The 16,586-nt window shown below is 58.5% G+C and overlaps 1 protein-coding gene across 4 annotated transcripts in view; it reads right to left on the bottom strand.

Annotated features, from left to right (window-relative positions):
* MYO18B (myosin XVIIIB) overlaps positions 1 to 16,586 on the bottom strand; it is an 80,955-nt gene that overhangs the window by 50,866 nt on the left and 13,503 nt on the right. For all 4 annotated transcript variants that reach the window (XM_074606106.1, XM_074606108.1, XM_074606109.1 and 1 more), the window contains 9 exons: positions 10,625 to 10,795; positions 9,736 to 9,826; positions 6,731 to 6,923; positions 5,279 to 5,359; positions 4,722 to 4,869; positions 4,430 to 4,589; positions 3,078 to 3,261; positions 2,171 to 2,363; positions 1,487 to 1,596 (listed from right to left, as the gene is read on the bottom strand). In XM_074606106.1, the coding sequence (XP_074462207.1) occupies positions 1,487 to 1,596; positions 2,171 to 2,363; positions 3,078 to 3,261; positions 4,430 to 4,589; positions 4,722 to 4,869; positions 5,279 to 5,359; positions 6,731 to 6,923; positions 9,736 to 9,826; positions 10,625 to 10,795 (1,331 nt within the window). The remainder of the gene's footprint in view (positions 1 to 1,486; positions 1,597 to 2,170; positions 2,364 to 3,077; positions 3,262 to 4,429; positions 4,590 to 4,721; positions 4,870 to 5,278; positions 5,360 to 6,730; positions 6,924 to 9,735; positions 9,827 to 10,624; positions 10,796 to 16,586) is intronic.

The raw sequence follows: 16,586 nt of genomic DNA, 5'->3' as shown, positions 1-16,586 counted from the left end.
CACAACAGAGCACGTGCCCATGTTTAACTCATCCCCTCGTGGCTCTTCCCGGCTCTCGGTGCTTCTCGGCTCGCTCATAAGCCTCTTCGGGGGGCAGGGGTGGTCCTCCCCACTTTTTGCTACAAATTTATTATGAAACAAATAAAACTGGCAAATCTCCACCTTCAATCCTGAGCTCTTTTTGACTTTCAGGCTTCATGGGACGGGGCGAGGAGCCGCCCTGGGCTGAAGGAGCCACCCTGAAGGCAGACGATGCCCGGTCCCTGGGGAACCTCCACTTGCTCCCCGCTCTGCTGGGTCCCTGGGAATGCTGCCTGGCTTGTCCTCAGCCAGCTGGTTTTTGGGGGAGCTGGGGTGAAGGATAGGATGCTGCCATGCCAGACCAAAGCAACGCATGGATCCTGCCCTCCGCACGCCCCTCCGGTCCCCCAGGTTGTTTTCTGTCCTGCAAAACGAGACCTGCCAGGCACACACACCGGAGGACCGAGGCACAGCCCTCAGCAACCAGGATTTTCAAAGCCATTTCCTCTTGAGTATTAAAAAGAAGCAATAACAGGCTTCATTTCCAGGCTGATTTCTCCAAGTCCTCTCCACGGTGCAATAACGTTGGCAAACGCAGCCCACGCCAGGCATGTTTACTGCCTTTGCAAAAACCGTCCTCAGGGGGAGAAACTCCGGGATGAAGAGCTGAGCTCGGCTGCTCTGCCAGGTTGCTGGAGGACCCACGTCCCTCCGTGCTCGGGCACGCGTGGGGAAGGGTGAAGAGCGGCAGGATGCAAAGCCGCCCCCTGCAACCCCGCGCTGCGGGACGCGGGACCCAGCCCCAGTGCCAGATCGCTGCTGATCATGGCCAGGGAGCTCCGACCGCCCGGAGCCCAGACATACGGACTGACCCCGCAGGCTCCCAAACCCAATCGCCGTTTCCCAGCAGCGCTGCGAATGCTGGTGAGCTGCCCTCAGCCTTCCCGAACGTGGATTTTTTTTCTCCTTCATCCCTAGTTCCTGTGGACGGCCTCACGTTTAAGAAACCCCCAGACCCGCAGTGACAACCCGGCTGCTAAAGCTCCTCAACAGCTGTCCAGATGTGCGCTCCCACCCATGGCAGAGCAAAGGAGCATCACACACAGCTGTCGGGAGATACTGGAGCTCGGCAGCCCACAGACCTGCGGGTAACGACCCTACAGCAGTCAAAGGAATAATATTGGCAGACACCGAACGCCTGGGTGAGGCAGGGACTCGGAGGCAGCTCCTGTCCCAGGGCCGGGAGATGCTGGTATGACCCAGCTCGCTGGGAAAGGGGAATGCCAGGCTCACACACAGAGTACAGGCAATGCCGGCCTGGGGCTGCCTGCAGGGAACTCCGGGAATTGCTTCTCACCGCAAAGAAAGCCCCCACCGCGTTGGGAAGGGCTGGGAGAACTCCGACACCGGTAGAGTCCCACGTGGGGCTCTCAGCCTGTGCTCCCCACACCATCCCGGCACACACCTTGCTCTCATCTGGCACCTCGTAGGCAGAGGTGAACTTCTTCATGACATCCGGAGCGAGGATCTGGAAGCGTCGTCGGAACTGGGTCAGGAGGAGGCGATCCGCGTACCCTGGGGACAGACAGACACCGCTGGCGGTCACGCCAGCCCAGGGGCACCTGGATTGCACTGAAGCGCTGGGGAGGGAGCCACGGTGGGTGTTGCTGCAAAGGGTGGCAGGTCCTGCACGCAGCAAAAGGTGTCGCCGGTGGCGGGGACGGGAGGAGCTGCCCTCAGCGGAGAGAAAACCCTGCAGCGAGGGCAGGGCGGAGGGAGCGGAGAAGTAGCAGAGATGCGCTCGAGGTGGCCAGACGCCATCCCGGTGCCTCGTGTTCGTGCAAGAGATCCCCCCGGGCCTCCTGCACGGGTCCCTCTCCCCCTGGCACGGACTGTGACCGCGGTCGGTGCAGGTACAGCCTGATGCACGGATGCTCCAAGGGGAGCATCCCACCAGAGCTGCAGCCACCCACACTCAGGCTGTGGGCAGGAGAGGGGCTGGGAACCCCTGCAAAAAGCAGCGATAAAAACTCGGGGGCTTTCTGAAGTGGGGCTGACAAGAAGGAGATGATGAGCAAAGCGTGGAAGGGCTGAGCACCGGCAGGTGGGACCGGCATGGCACGCGGCAGCGACGGAGGGCCGGGCGTACCGATGCGGTGGAGGCGCAGGGCGTCCAGGAGCTGGGTCCCCTCCAGCTGGGCTCGCAGGGTTGGCACGTCCAGCCGCAGGGCTGCATCGGGCGGCGCGGGGGGACGAGGGACCGGCCCCTCGGTCCCCATTCCCGGCAGGAGGCAGTGGACAAAGTGCAGCTGGGACCGTCGGAGCAGGTTCGTGAGCGCGTCCTGCCAGGCAAGCAGAGGTCAGCAGTGGGAAACGCTACCCATTCACCCTCCACCAGGTGTCTGGGCAGGTAAAGGAATCATCCCCAGGGCCCTCAAAGTGCATGTTAGGAACAACAGCTTCGGCCAGAGAGGGGAGCCTGAAGAGAAGGTCTTAGGTGCTGAGCAGGACCCTTCCTCCTAATGTCCCATGTTTTCGGTTGATGGGCTACAAAAAGTTACCTGGGTTGAGGGCTCGTGGGCAGCGTTTACCAGGGACAGCCAGGACCACAAAGTGGGCTGGCTGGGGAGTCTACGGAGGCTGAGCCTCGTCTCCTCGAGAGAGTTTAGGTGCCTTATTATGGCTGAGATCAGCAGGAGCTTGGCATGTGCCCAGCACAGAGGGCTAGTCTACTCGTCTGAGTGCTTAAGAGGATTAAGCGGCGGCCCAGCAAGGTGCGTGTGTAATCTGCTTTATGATTTGTTTGCCTGGGATGCTTCCCCTGAGAGGCAGCAGTGCTGGGGGAGGCTTGTGGCCACCTGCAGCCAAAGCAGCATCCTGGGCCAAGAGCCCTGCAGGACACAGAGCCGCGCTGGTGACCCCAGTGGAAGGCACCTGCAGGGGGGTTGGGACTCCCCGCTAAGGAGGAGTGCGTCTAAAGCAGGGTCTCAGTGTGGGGTCAGGACACCGCAAACACCCTGACCCGCAGCCAGGAGGGTCCCGGCGCCCGCACTCACCGCCTGCAGTTTGAGCTGAGCGCACACCGACCTCTTCTTCACGGCTGCGAAGCTGCTGGCGAAGGTCTTCCTGACGCAGGCGTTGCGGTGCAGGACGGCTTGGGAGCGTCCCTCCAGCCCCGCCACGGCGCGGCAGGCCAGCAGTGCCCGCGAGCGCGGCGCCACCAGCTCCTTCACGGCATCTCTGTCGGGGAGAGCAGCAAAACGGGGCGGTGGGGCCACAGGGGTGCCGGGGAACCTCTGCTTCCCAGCCCCTTACAGGGATGGAATGCCCTGCACCTCAAACTCGGCATTGGTGCTGCCATGGGGTACCCAGCCGCGGAGCAGAGCAGGACACCCCCAACCCCTTCTGTTGCTCTCGTTTGGGCACCAAACCATTCACCGCTACTAAAACTTTCCTGCGTCAAAGCCCGATACAAAACAAGCGGGGCGTGATGAAGCAGAAGGTGAAAATCATCCCGTGTGCGGAGGAGACATCTGCGGCAGCTCGGTTACATTTCATTTCCAATTTAGTTTACAAGGTTCCTCCAAGTGGTGGGGAAAACCTGCGCAGTCGCTGCACAGGGAGCTGCCCTCGGCCGGTGACGTCTTGTGACCCCGACCCGCACCGGACGCCCAACCCCGCGGCACTGTAGAGCCGAGGACATTGCGGGGTCCCCCTGTACCCCTCACCCCGCCACTGCAGGAGGGGACCCCCACGGAAACATCAATGGCAGGGATCTGCTGACTCGCAGCACTCAGCCAGCTTTGATGGAAAGCTGTTCACTGCGGCATAATTCACCAGCTCGGTCTGTAGCGTCTACTGCCATCACAACGCGTACATCTGGCTGTCAGTCAGCCCGCGGGCTTGAAAGCTGTAAGTCAAATCACTTGACATCTGCTCCCCCCACCTTAACAAAACTCTCAAGATTCCCACAAAGCTGGGCTGAAAGCTGGGGTTTTTTCTTCTGGTTTCCTTACAGTTTTTCCCCCGGGTGGAGCTGGACTCCGACAATGCAACGCCGGTGTCGGCAGCGCCTCGGGCTGCCCCGCAGGTGGGATCTGCTCAAGATCCCATCCCCTCCAAGGCCACTCGAGGCCAGATCAGCTCCGTCCCCTGGGCTGTGCATTGGGCAGGAGGTGAGGGGACAGGCAGGGACCCCTCGCAGACAGTGCCAAGGCCATTACCCACTGCCAGGCTGTGGGTCCTCTCCTCCCCATCGGGACGCCTCACAACCCTCCACCTTCCCCACCACAAACCACCTCTGGGAGCTGGGGCAGGTTTGCAATTTCCAGCCCCGACTCATGATGGGAATCACACCAAACCTCTCTTACAGGCACAGGGATGACCATGGCACCCGCCTCGGACTTACACCTTGGACCGCTGCAGCACCTGGATGGCGTTTTCTGCCGAGAGGTTGAGTTTGGCCTTGCTGACCCAGCCCGTGAGGTCGTAGCGCACGGGGTCCGTGCCCAGCTGGTGGGAGATCTCGAAGTGCAGCGCCTGCTCGCACCTGCGCATGCAGCCATCCCCTGCGACGGCACCCCAGGATCACCCCAAGATGAAAAGGACGGTGAGATATTCAAGTTGCTGCATGCTTTCTTAAGTTTCCAAAGCTAAATGGCAATGCCAAAGGATGGGCAGCCGAGCTGACCCGCACTTACCCTCCTGTTCGGGTCCCTTTGTGGCGAAGTAGGAGCACAGGCGGTCGAAGGCAGCGCCGTCCCCGGAGCCTGGGATCAGCACCTCCTCGTCCAGGATCCACAGCAGCCCCCGGCGATCGGCCCCCGGGCTGCCGGGCAGCACCTGCGGCTGCCGAAGGGAGATGGCGCTTGGTGCCAGGGAAGGAGCAGGAGGGCAGCCACAGCCACGTCACCCTGCTCCTCACCTTGCTCCCACCCGGCTCCCCACCACCTCTGCTCAACTGTGTCCCCTGCCCCAGGCCAGCCAGACCAGGGTCAGGAAACCACCCTGGCCTGATCCAGCTCTGGACATCACCCATGAGACCTCCACAGTATCCTGGAGGAACAAGTCATCCCAGCTCTGCAGCCAAGCCGGGAGGGGTGCCCGGCGCGCAGGGCTTCACCAGGAAAGGTGCTTGCATTTTAAAAAGCCAAAAAAGTCTTGATTGATGCTGTACGCTCCCTTGCAACAGCCTGGACTGCTCAAGGATGCTTCAAGCACGGAACCAACTCCCACCACGGCCATGGGGACAGGTTACCTGTGAGGAGCTCAGGTCGATGATGGACAGCGTGGCCAGTGGCGAGCGCTCTGGAAGATCAAAAGACACCTCAACATTTTCCTGGAAAACATTATTTAAAAGCTTGCTTCAGTCATGGTCTGGCATCTGAAAGCCAAGACGAGATATGTTTGCACGGAGCGGGAGGAGGGTGGTACGGGCCGAGCTCCCGCCCGGCTTTGCAGGGATGCAACCACCGGAGACGTCTCTGCCGTGACGCGGAGGCACGGCCACATCTGTCCCCGCGGGCAGGGCTGTCGGGACCACCGCACCCAACAGGCTCCTGCAGTGCTTTGTGGATGTCAGCCAAGCTGCATAAATCAAGGATATAACAATAACTGAAGACTTAATGAGAAAGCGCCAAGAAAACAACCCATTATTTAATTTGCAGCTTGCAGGCATCGTTGCCCTTTCTCAACCGAGGGCTTCAGGCTGCAAGCCCGGGGCTGCAGGGCTCACCCACCACCCGCCGCTGCAGCACCCACCCCTGACGCCCCCCACGCCAAGCCCTGGAGGGCAGGGACCCCCCCGGGAAGGGCAGGGCAAGCACGGCTTGCTCTTGCTCATGTGTGAACCAGGGATGTTCAGCAAGAACTGTAGCTTTAACGTCTCTCCATGGTAACACGCTGAGATTTTGCTCAGGGATCCAGGTTTGCAGCCCGAGCGCGCAGGTGGAGCATAAAGCAGCAGCCGAACCCCAGGGGCACGTGCCACCATCAGCCCCACGCGTGACCCAGCTCTGGGAGTCACCGGGTCGCAGTCGCAGTCCCACGGCTCACAGGAAAATGTCTTGCACCGGAGCAGCCGTCCTCAGCCAGCAGCAAAGCCAAGGCAAGGCGAGCCTGCTGAGCACGCTGCCGTCTCAAGCTCGGTCAGTAACTACACATCCATCACTAGTAAAGAGCACACGGATACTCACTTGGCGCAAGTGATGTGTGAATATTAAGCCATGGGAATTCAACTATTTTCCCAAGGCTAGAGGTAATAAAGAAACTTCTGTGAGACTGATAAGTTCATCTCTGCTTGTAGATTTATCAGCAGCTTATTTCTGCAATAATTTATCATTTTCCTTTCTATTCTCCATTATTCATCACCTGAGGAAAAACTCAGCTGCACCAACAGAAGGGCATGAAGCCTCCTGAGCTGGAACAAGCCTGCCCAAAGAGGTGCCCAGACAGCCTGGCATCTCTGGCACCTCAGAAATACCCAAGACGATCCATCAGTGGGGCAGTGGGGGCACAAGAGACCCACCTCAAGGCTACCGCTCTGTACAGACCCCTCATTTCTGCAACACCCCTCCCATGGAAGCTGCTGAAGTGTGTTATTCGGTCACACCATGGCAGGGCACAGGGATCCGATGGGTCAAATGCAGCCCCGTCCCCGGGTGCTGGGAAGCTGGTCCCTGGGATGCTGCTCCCAGCCCTCACGTCTCACCTCTCTGTACCTCTCCATTTCCGAAACAAAGGTTTTCTCGTAGAAAAGGGCCTGCAGCCGCTCGTGCACGTAGTTGTGGCAGAGCTCTTCAAAAGTCGCCGCTCGCTCACCCCGCTGGTGCCGCGGGTTGTGAAAGCCAGGAGTGTCCACCACCGCGATGGAGGCCATGGAAAGGTGCTGGGAGGAGAAAGACCTGGGGAAAGAGTCCCACACACCATGAGGTTTTACCCATGACATGCCTCAGCTCTGCCTTCCGAGGTGACACTGCTCCTGCCCCCAACATACACATCCCGAGGTGGGCACCATCCCACCAGTGACCATCCCAGCGCTTCCCACCTCCCCCTCTCCCAGTGTCTCCAGTCAGGGAGCACTTGCAAGAGTGCAAGCTTGTTTGCTTCTCTCTTATGCTTCACCTGCCTCTTAGAATCATAGAATTGCCTAAGTTGGAAGGGACCTTTCAGATCATCTAGTCCAACCATCAACCTAACTCTGACAAAAACCATCACCAACCATATCTCGAAGTGCTATGTCTACCCGTCTTTTAATCTTCTTTGATCTACTCAAGCCAGCGCCTCCGTCCAGCCTGGATGGAGACACATGGCATGGGCTGCTCCCAACCTGGCCTAACGAACACTTAACGGTGGGGTGGGATGAGGTGCCGCCCTTCCCACGCTTGGCTTCATCCTGCCACTCTAGTTATTTAAGTAAAGTACTACATCTTCATCCAAATGTGTTAAGTTTGATGGACCAGTTGATTTGAAAAGCTGCTAAGCTGGCACGTGACGCCAACACTGAGGGCAACGCGAGTGTCCAAAGCCCCAGCTGCTGCACCATGCCATGACGCCTGCAGTGTTACTACAGGGGAAGCTGCCGATGTTCAGCTCCTGATGAAATCTCTGACTGGAACCGCAGCCCGTAACACACGTGATCTGAGAAGCAGACATCAAGGGGGTCCTCGGGAGAAACAGAGATGTTGTTTACTTCTTCAAATGTTGCTTGCAGCCATTCCCGGTATTTCAGATAAGGACAGCAGGGGAGTCCGACCCTGAGAAATCTCCGAGATTGTTTTTAATGTGTATTTCTGAAACAGCCATCGCGTTGTGCTGCTTCGCCGGCTACAGCGATGCCCCTTCCCCGGCTGCCCCATTGGCAGGGCCGCCCACCGGAGATGCCTTTCTCCTCCGCAGCAAGGCACCGAGGATGCCAGCACCTCCATGAAAGCACAAGGCTGAACAAAGAAACGAAAGCGTATTTCCGAATGGCTTGCAGGATTTCACACCAGCACCCCCCTGCAGCCAGAGCTGAAAAGATTCGCGTTCGCCATCAACTCGCTGAGGAAAACGGCATTTTCACAGCTGCGCTTCAACATGCCTCTTCTCCTGGATCATTGCTGCAATGGCTTCAGAGGCTTTGGTGGGCTGGTGTGGACGCTACCTTTAAAGGGAAGAGGGGACCCAGGACACATCCCGAGCTAATGCTGTTATTTAGGAGAATCAGCAACATTTTGCTCTTCCGTCAGCCCTTTGAGTACCATCAGCAGTTTCCCCTCGGAGTGCGGTTGCCAGGAATTACAATAAAAATATTCTGCAGGTTAAATAACCGCAGGTTAAAATAAACCTGCAGCAACAACACAGAGTATTTTGGGCACCAGCTTCTGGGTGGATGCTGACTTCAACAAACTGAGTTGCGCATCGGAACTGAGAAAATGGAAAGGTTTGTGGGCCTGATCCTTAACTTATTCCATTTATCCGAGTAGATCATTTTGGATTTACACCACCTGAAGAAAAAGACACTTCAGGCCGCAGAGGATGTGCTTCCCTTCCCATCCTGGCTCTCCCGATGGAAATGAGCAGAGGGAGGATGAGGAAGAGGAAGGTGCCGCCTGCATGGCCGCACCAGCACCGGGCAGCAGGTCGAGCCGCAGCCTCCAGGGCACCTCAGCGGCTCCTCTGGTGCCGGAGCGCTCTGACACCTCGATCCTCTCCCGTGATCAAGCTTTTACCATGAAGCGACTCCTCCCACGGGTGTTCAGGGCTCGCTGTGGGATTCCCCGACTGATTTACTGCTCTGCCCGTACCGCTAACCTTGATTTCAGACTGCAAAGTCACATCTATTATTAACGGCAGCCGGGCTGCTCCTCTCGGCGCTGCGATGCCCCGCTCGCCACTGCTCGGGGTTGACCAGCAGCAGCACGTCCCCCGGCCGCAGCAGAAGCAGTGCCAGTGCCACCGGTGCCAGGTCGCTGTGCCAGGCTGCCCGTGCCGGCAGGGAACCGCTGGAGAGAGTCCAGCAGAGGCTACGAAGGTGCTCAGGAGACCAGAGCACCTCTCTGCTGAGGGAAGGCTGAGAGCCCTGGGGCTGTTCAGCTGGAGAAGAGCAGACTGAGAGGGGACATCATCAATGCTCAGCAATATCTAAAGGGCAGGGGGAAAGAGGATGGGGCCAGACCCTTCTCAGTGGTGCCCAGTGGCAGGACAAGGGGTAACGGGCACAAACTTGACCGTGGGAAGTTCCACCTAAACATGAGGAGGAACTTCTTTCCCCTGAGGGTGGCAGAGCCCTGGCACAGGCTGCCCAGAGAGGTGGGGGAGTCCCCGTCTCTGGAGACACCCCAAACCCGCCTGGACACGTTCCTGCGCCACCTGCTCTGGGTGACCCTGCTCTGGCAGGGGGTTGGAGGGGATGATCTCCAGAGGGCCCTTCCAACCCCTACGATCCCGTGATTCTGTGACACGTGCTGCCCCGTCCACCACCCGGAGGCACAGACACTGCAGCTCCATGGGGTCCCTTCATCCTCAGTGCCGGCTACATGGGACCAACAGCCTGAGGAAGGTCCCAACTGCCAGCGTGCTCTCCCAGACAGAGATTTCCATATAACCTCCTTTTTTCAGCCGGCGGCGGCTGCCTGCTCCACGTCCCCCTCCAGAGAGCCCCCAGCAAAGGCTCCTCCGCAGCAGCCCCAGCAGAAGGAGCCATTGCCCATGGACCCCCCCAGCCCTCCGTACCTGTTGATCAGTGAGACGATGGCAGCAAAGAGCTCTTCGTAGAGACCCGAAGCCATCCCTTCCACACACTCCACACCCGTCATCTTCGGCCCTGGCAGAGAGAAGGGCAGACGAAGCCACATCATTTATTTCCAGCCGAGTTCAGCCCACCCGCAGCCGAGCCGGTAGCAGGGCAGGAGAACCCGCGCGCCTGCCATCGCTGCAGCGCATCTCCCCCCGCCTGCCTTCAGCTCCTCTAGTGCCTCCTGCCCAACGCCTATTTAAGAAATACAACTATCGCCATGTTAAAGGCCAGTTCTGCAAGTTCTTGCTTTTATCAGAATAACAGGCTGTAATTCTGCCGCCGCGGATGAGTCGGGCGTGGAAAGGCTGACCTTAAAGCCGGGCGGTATCTCACACCCCCTGCCACGCGCATGCTGGATCTGCCTCCGCAAATTACAGCCATTTATTAATTTGAGGTTTACAGTGGCTCGGCAGCAGTTTGTCCAGCAGGAGCACAACGCCCCGACGTGTCCGTGTCTCCCCGCAGGACACGGGTCTCCGCAGCACAACACCAGCGCGGCTGCATTGGTGGGCACGGGGAAGGATGCCCACCCCCCTGGTTTGGGGGGGGTTTCCCCAATTTTCTTGGGAGAGCTCTCACAGCATTTAAGCCACGTCACCTGTCTGCCAGGGGCGTTATCTGAATTCACCCGACTTTCAGGTGTCCCTAAGGAGTGACAGGCAGGGTTGGCTTTCAGGTATCTACATGACAAAGCAGTTAATAATTTAATTAATATGAACATACTTAAATGGACCTCACCGCCTGAAAAGTCCGAAGCAGCGCAGAGCCCAGCATTTCCCGATCACCCATAAATGAAGGAAAAAAAGGGATGCAGCATCCCGGTACCTGCCGGGCTCTCCTCCGTCGGGGGCAGCCGGCTGCCTCGTGCCGTCACCTGCACCAGGATCTGCTTCAGGTGGTGTTTGAAGACGGCGGTGGTGAACTCCTCCAGGTCGCAGCCCAGCACCTCGGCGGCATTGCTCGCACACTCGAACTTCATGAACTGCTTCCTGCCAACTGGGGAGGGGGACGCAGGGGAGCAAGGAAGGGCTCAGGCAGAGCCAGCCCCAGCGGAGCCGGCCGCGGGATCGGCCCCCTCCGGCAAACCGCCCTGCTCACTCCCACGTGCAACCCCCCAAAACCAAAATCAAATAAAACAAAAAAGCACTGGTGCTTGTAGGGATGGGGAGGCGGGTGGGGATGCTGTACCAGTGCACCCCAGCTTCCTTCGATCCCCCCCCCACCAAAGACTGCTGGGTCAGCCCTTCCCTCGCATCCCGAACGGGCAGGTTCACGCCAGGCGCTGCCCTTGCCGACCTGCTCGGAGCAACGTGACAACCCTGAGGACCACAGCCTGGAAATGCCCTCTGGGCACCGAGCTAGCCCGGGGAAAGCGGGCAGGAGCCCCACCGGTGGGCAGGGAGGGGGCCTCTGCCCCCCAGCAGTGCTTGGACGAGGATGCAAACCAGCTAGCAATCAACCCACATCAAACGACGGTTTCCACCTCGAAGACAATGGCTGCTAGGGAGAGATTTAGCGTTAACGTCCGATTCAGACTGGACGTTAGGAAGAAGTTCTTCACCATGAGGGTGGTGAGACACTGGAACAGGTTGCCCAGAGAGGTGGTGGAAGCCCCATCCCTGGAAGTTTTTAAGGCCAGGCTGGATGGGGCTCTGAGCAGCCTCATCTAGTGGGGGGTGTCCCTGCCCATGGCAGGGGGGTTGGAACTAGATGATCCTTGAGGTCCCTTCCAACCCTGACAATTCTGTGATTCTACGATTCCACCTTACCGCCCATCTGCGTAACATCACTAACTGAACCGAAAAGCATCTTCCTCCTTAAAGTCCACTCGCCCCCTCCTGCAACCCCTCCTCCTTCAGGGACAACTCCCGTATGTCTCTCTAGGCACTGGACCCGGTCTCGTGGCCCTCGTGACCCCCGCAGTGCGCAGTACGTGGGGCTGCCCTCCCTACGCACACGCTTCTGCTCACAACAGCTGTAAGGATTTCCTCAGCTTTGCAAGTTACTTGTCATATTAAAGCCTGGCTGACTCCAGCAAGGTTGACAGATTTGTCCCTCTGGGCAATCATTTTGCACAAGAGGACCTTTTTTCTCTTGGTCCGAAGTTAGTCGAAAACTTGAAGGATCTCACACCAATGCTTTGGAACTTATTTTTCCCCGCGATAGTGCTCCCCAGGTGCTCAGAGCATCCCACCTGCCCAGCGAGACTGGGCTGTTTTGAGGAGAAGGAGGAGGAGATGTTTTGAGAAGGAGGAGGAGATGTTTTGAGGCAATTCAGAGCACGTCAGGAACCGGGTGGACCACGCGACCTCCCCAGGCTGCTGCTGCCAGCACGGCGTCGGTAACGCTGTGCATTTGAAGAGCTTCAGTGGAGCAAAATAGCAGATATATTTATGGAAACTGATGGGATTACGAACCCAATCCTTCAATAATCCCAGATCACCTTCCCCAGCCCCAGCGGCGTTCGCCGTCCCCGACAGCCCGAGGGCAGCGCTCCTCCCAGCGCCCTCAGCAAACACAGCTGCCACGCGTTACTTGCATCCAGCAGCAGCAATTCCAGCTTAATGATTAAAATCAGTGTCTGCAGGATAAACCCTTTTACAAATCCAGGTGCTGCGGAGGCAGCCGGCCGGCACACGCTCAGGAACACGGGGGGACGAGCAGAAACGGGAGCAGATCAGCACTTTTAGATGGTGACAGATGAGGAGCCAGCCCGGAGGCTCATGGCTAAGAAGTGCCCTTAAAATACAGCAGGCGGCTGGTGGCCGAGGAGAGGATTTGGGATGGAGAGCGGGAGATGGCCACATCTGGCCAGCCCCATGGGGGACCGGGGTCCTCTGCTCCTGGCCAAGGAGATGTATAACGCAGCAAAAAGCCATTTTCCTTGGGGCCAGGGGCTGGGGGGCTGCTTCACAAGAGTCGTCCCCCTCTTTCTCTTCCCCTTTGATCTTTTCCCATTATTTTTCATTCTCCCTGAAGGACTCCAACATCAAGGGCTGTGCTGGAGCAGACAGAGGAATTGCCTCAACAATCCGGGCTTTGATTTATTTTTGTTTTCACTTGTTTTCATCTGAGCTGGCTGGACAGAGGCTGATCCCCATCAGACAGAAGATCTCCGCCTGCCGCTGCGTGCTGGGGAGCGGAGCGGCTGCGGAGCCAGGGCTGCACAGACCTGCCCCACCAGCCAGGCTCCTGCAGCCAGCATCCCACTCCGGCCATTCCAGCATCCCATGCCAGCCACTCCGCATCCCACACTGGCCTCTCCAGCATCCCATGCCAGCTGCTCTGGCATCCCACTTCGGCCATTCCGGCATCCCACACTGGCCGCTCCAGCATCTCACACTGGCCACTCCAGCATCTCACACTGGCCACTCCGCATCCCATTCCGGCCACTACGGCATCCCACTCTGGCCACTCCGGTATCCCACACTGGCCACTCCAGCATACCACACCGGCTGCTCCAGCATCCCACACTGGCCACTCCGCATCCCACGCTGGCCACTCCGCATCCCACACCGGCCATTCCAGCACCCCACACCGGCCGCTCCAGCATCCCATGCCAGCCACTCCGGCATCCCACACTGGCCGCTCCAGCATCCCACACGGGCCACTCCAGCATCCCATGCCAGCCACTCCAGCATCCCACTCCAGCCGCTCTGGCATCCCACACTGGCCATTCCAGCATCCCATGCTAGCCACTCCGGCATCCCATGCTAGCTACTCCAGCATCCCATGCCGACCGTGCCAGCATCCCACGCTGTCCACTCCAGCAACCCCGGGACAAGCAAGCCAGCCCAGCCTGCCATAGTACAAACATTCCCGACGGAGCAGCTACAACTGGGGAAACCAGTCGCCCCCACCATGCTGCTCCCGCGTGGCAGAGGTCCTGCTGCTCCGAGCAGAGGGATGCAATTCCATGTTTCCCACCTCCACAAAACCAAACAATCGCTGTCTGACCGGCATGCGGTGTTGGAGGCTGGTGTGATGCTGCCCAGTGTGTTGGTGCCCCCTGGACACGCTCCCCACATTGCACCCTCGCTGTAAGCAGCCAACGTGCGCCTTGTCAGCAGGTCTGGGGGCACGGCCGCTGCTGCAAACCCCGCTGTGCCCGCAGCTTGCCCAGCTGCGGATCTGCCCAGCCCATAGCCGCTGGCCCGCCGGCAACCTGCCCCGGGAGAGGCCGGGCACCATTTCGCACTCCATAAAATATAAAGAGCGGCAGCGGCGTGCAGCCCTCCTGGGCGTAATGTGACCATTGTAAAACACGCCAGCTTTAACACCTAAAAGGAAATTACCTCGGCCCATTTAATATTTAAGAGAAGCAGTAGGAAAATACCAGGTCAGCACCAGCTTCGTCGCCCTCACGCACCCACGCAGCCAGAAGCCCAGCAGCTGGGTTTCTATTTTGTATTTCAATTCGGGAAGCGTGGGGAGCAGCGGGGAAGCCCAGAGGGGCTGGACCCCATCCCCCCCCCCCGCCGTCCCCATCCGCGCCTCCGCCTGGGCTGGTACCCGTGAGCCGAGGGCAGCGGTGCCCGGGAGCGAAGGGGACATGCACGGTGGGCTCGCTGCTGGGACGGGGCAGCTCAGCATCACCTCGAGCCCCCGTCCCCTGCCAGCCGTGCAGGTCGGCAGCCCCATTCACCTTCCTCCCTGACCCCCCACCCTCCTCAGCCGCTCTGGGCACACCTTGTCAGCACCGCCCTTTTTCTTCTACTTATTTTGTCATTAAAACATTTGCACTGCTAATGGGACAAATGAAAAAGCTCATTTGTTCCTCTTTTTTAGCCTGGGAGGGGACAGGGAGAGAGAGGAGGCTCCTCCTGGCTTGAATGGTTAATTTATTTGTCCTGCACTAAATTCTCCAGTCTATTCTCTGTTGACCCATTGCCTGATGTATGACATATTAAAGCCTATATATAACAAAGGGAAGAGCTGTGTAATAGCATGATTAAAGAAATCTGCCATTCTGGCTGCATTTCCCCGACTGTTTGTAATAAAGATGTCAGAGCGCTGAACAGATAGTGCCATAACTCGGCGTGTGGGGAGACAGCCCGCCCGGACCAGGAGCCGCGGTGGTGATCGTAAAAACCTCCACGAAGGAGAGGCAACGTCAGCAGGAACCGACCCCCCCGGTCCCCCCCAGGCCCCCAACAAGCCGGCAGCAGAGCTGGGCTCCAGCCAGGACTCCAGCTATTCCCAGTGTTTTCTGCTCCTGCTCCCCTGGCTCTGAATCCCGGACCACGGCCAGGACACGGAGGAAAACCGGCCCCCACGCTGAGCGGGGATGTGCCGGGGGTGCAGACCCCCCCGACACCCTGCTGCCCACGGGGCTGGATCTCCTCGCCGCTCCCCGCCCAAAGCACAATTTCCAGCAAACCTCCCATTTTTGCAGACCCGAGCAGCGGATCGTACAGCTCTGCCCAATTTGTGCTCCACACTAGTGTCCCCGGGAGGGGGACGCATCCTCCTGCCTAAATCCTCTTGCCTGGGGAAAAGAAACCCTAAGGACGTCCTCCAGCGTACTTTGTGGCTGGATGGTCACCGCGCTAAGATCCAGCCCCTGGAGACCGTGTCACCTTGGCTTAGGTCTTTCCCTTGGGCAAAACTGTTTCTCCTGAGGGTCGCAACTCATGAAAGCACAGAGAGGCATCGTCCCACCAAAACAAAACAGGCAAAACCAGCTGCGCTTCCCTTTATGGCAGGAAAACCCAGGCCCCGAAAAGCAAAAGGCTTTATCAGAGAGAGAGAGAAAAAAAACCTGGCAACATCGAGAGAGCAGCCCTAATGCAATCCTTTCCAAGAATCGTTTTGATGAACGACGCAGGGAAGCAAAAGGGCCTTTCCCGGCAGGAGCGAGGTGGCCTTTCACTCACCCGCAGCACAGAGCACAGGCAAAGCCGGGGATTTAATGACACCCAAGGCCACCGTTGGGCGCCCGCCCCGGCACAACGGCTCGGAAAACCAAAAGCAAAGCCAAAGCAGGGGGCAGAGGCTGCCTGCCCTGGGTCCTGCTCTCTCCTCTTCACCTCCGATGCCGGCATGGCCATCACAGACCGTGCCAGGGACCATACAACGATGCCGGAGCTTTCCTTGTAAACCTGTGTTCCCTGTGCTTACGGGAATCCCGGGAAAAGGAGGGGCTGCAGCCGGCTCCCCCCGCACAGAGCAAACCGCAAAGGCTTAAACTCCGCGGGTGTGTATCCAAAAGCATCGCGAGGTGGAGTTGCCGGGAGAGGACGGATCTGCACACGGCTTCACGATGTTGCTTTATGCAATTTATTGCCCGGCTCCTCTCCCGATGGCAGCCCAAGCGGCGCCGGAGCACCGGTACCCCAGCTCCATCCCACCCACTGCCCCGGAGCCACTGGCACATTTTTCCCTCTGCAAAAGTGACCACCCGAGAGACGGATATATTTGTCACAAAAGGGAAACTCTGGCACAGTGGTAATTACGGATACGCTGTTCCCTCCTCCTTTTAGCAACAGGCAGCAATAAAAAATTAGGGTAAATGTGGGCATTGAGCTTGAGTGGGACTAAGAACAAAGTGTCATTTCCACATCAATTAAGGAAAGGTCACTACATCTTGGAGGTTGTAAAACAGCAGCGATAATGCAGTTTAAGGCTTTTTTTCTCAGCTCTGGTGGGAAAGCAATAAGTCATCCAAGTCCCCTCCTGACTGACATCCACGCTCAGGAAGCTGCATAATTAATGCCCGTCGGATCCTGCCAGGTGCTCTCCCTCTTACGTTTTGATGGACGTCCCCATTACTGTACTTGGCTAAATG

This window comes from Larus michahellis, chromosome 13, assembly GCF_964199755.1.
Source record: "Larus michahellis chromosome 13, bLarMic1.1, whole genome shotgun sequence".
NCBI lineage: Eukaryota > Metazoa > Chordata > Aves > Charadriiformes > Laridae > Larus > Larus michahellis.
Note: the sequence above shows the minus strand (reverse complement) of the source record. Positions and strands in the feature narration are given on the sequence as shown.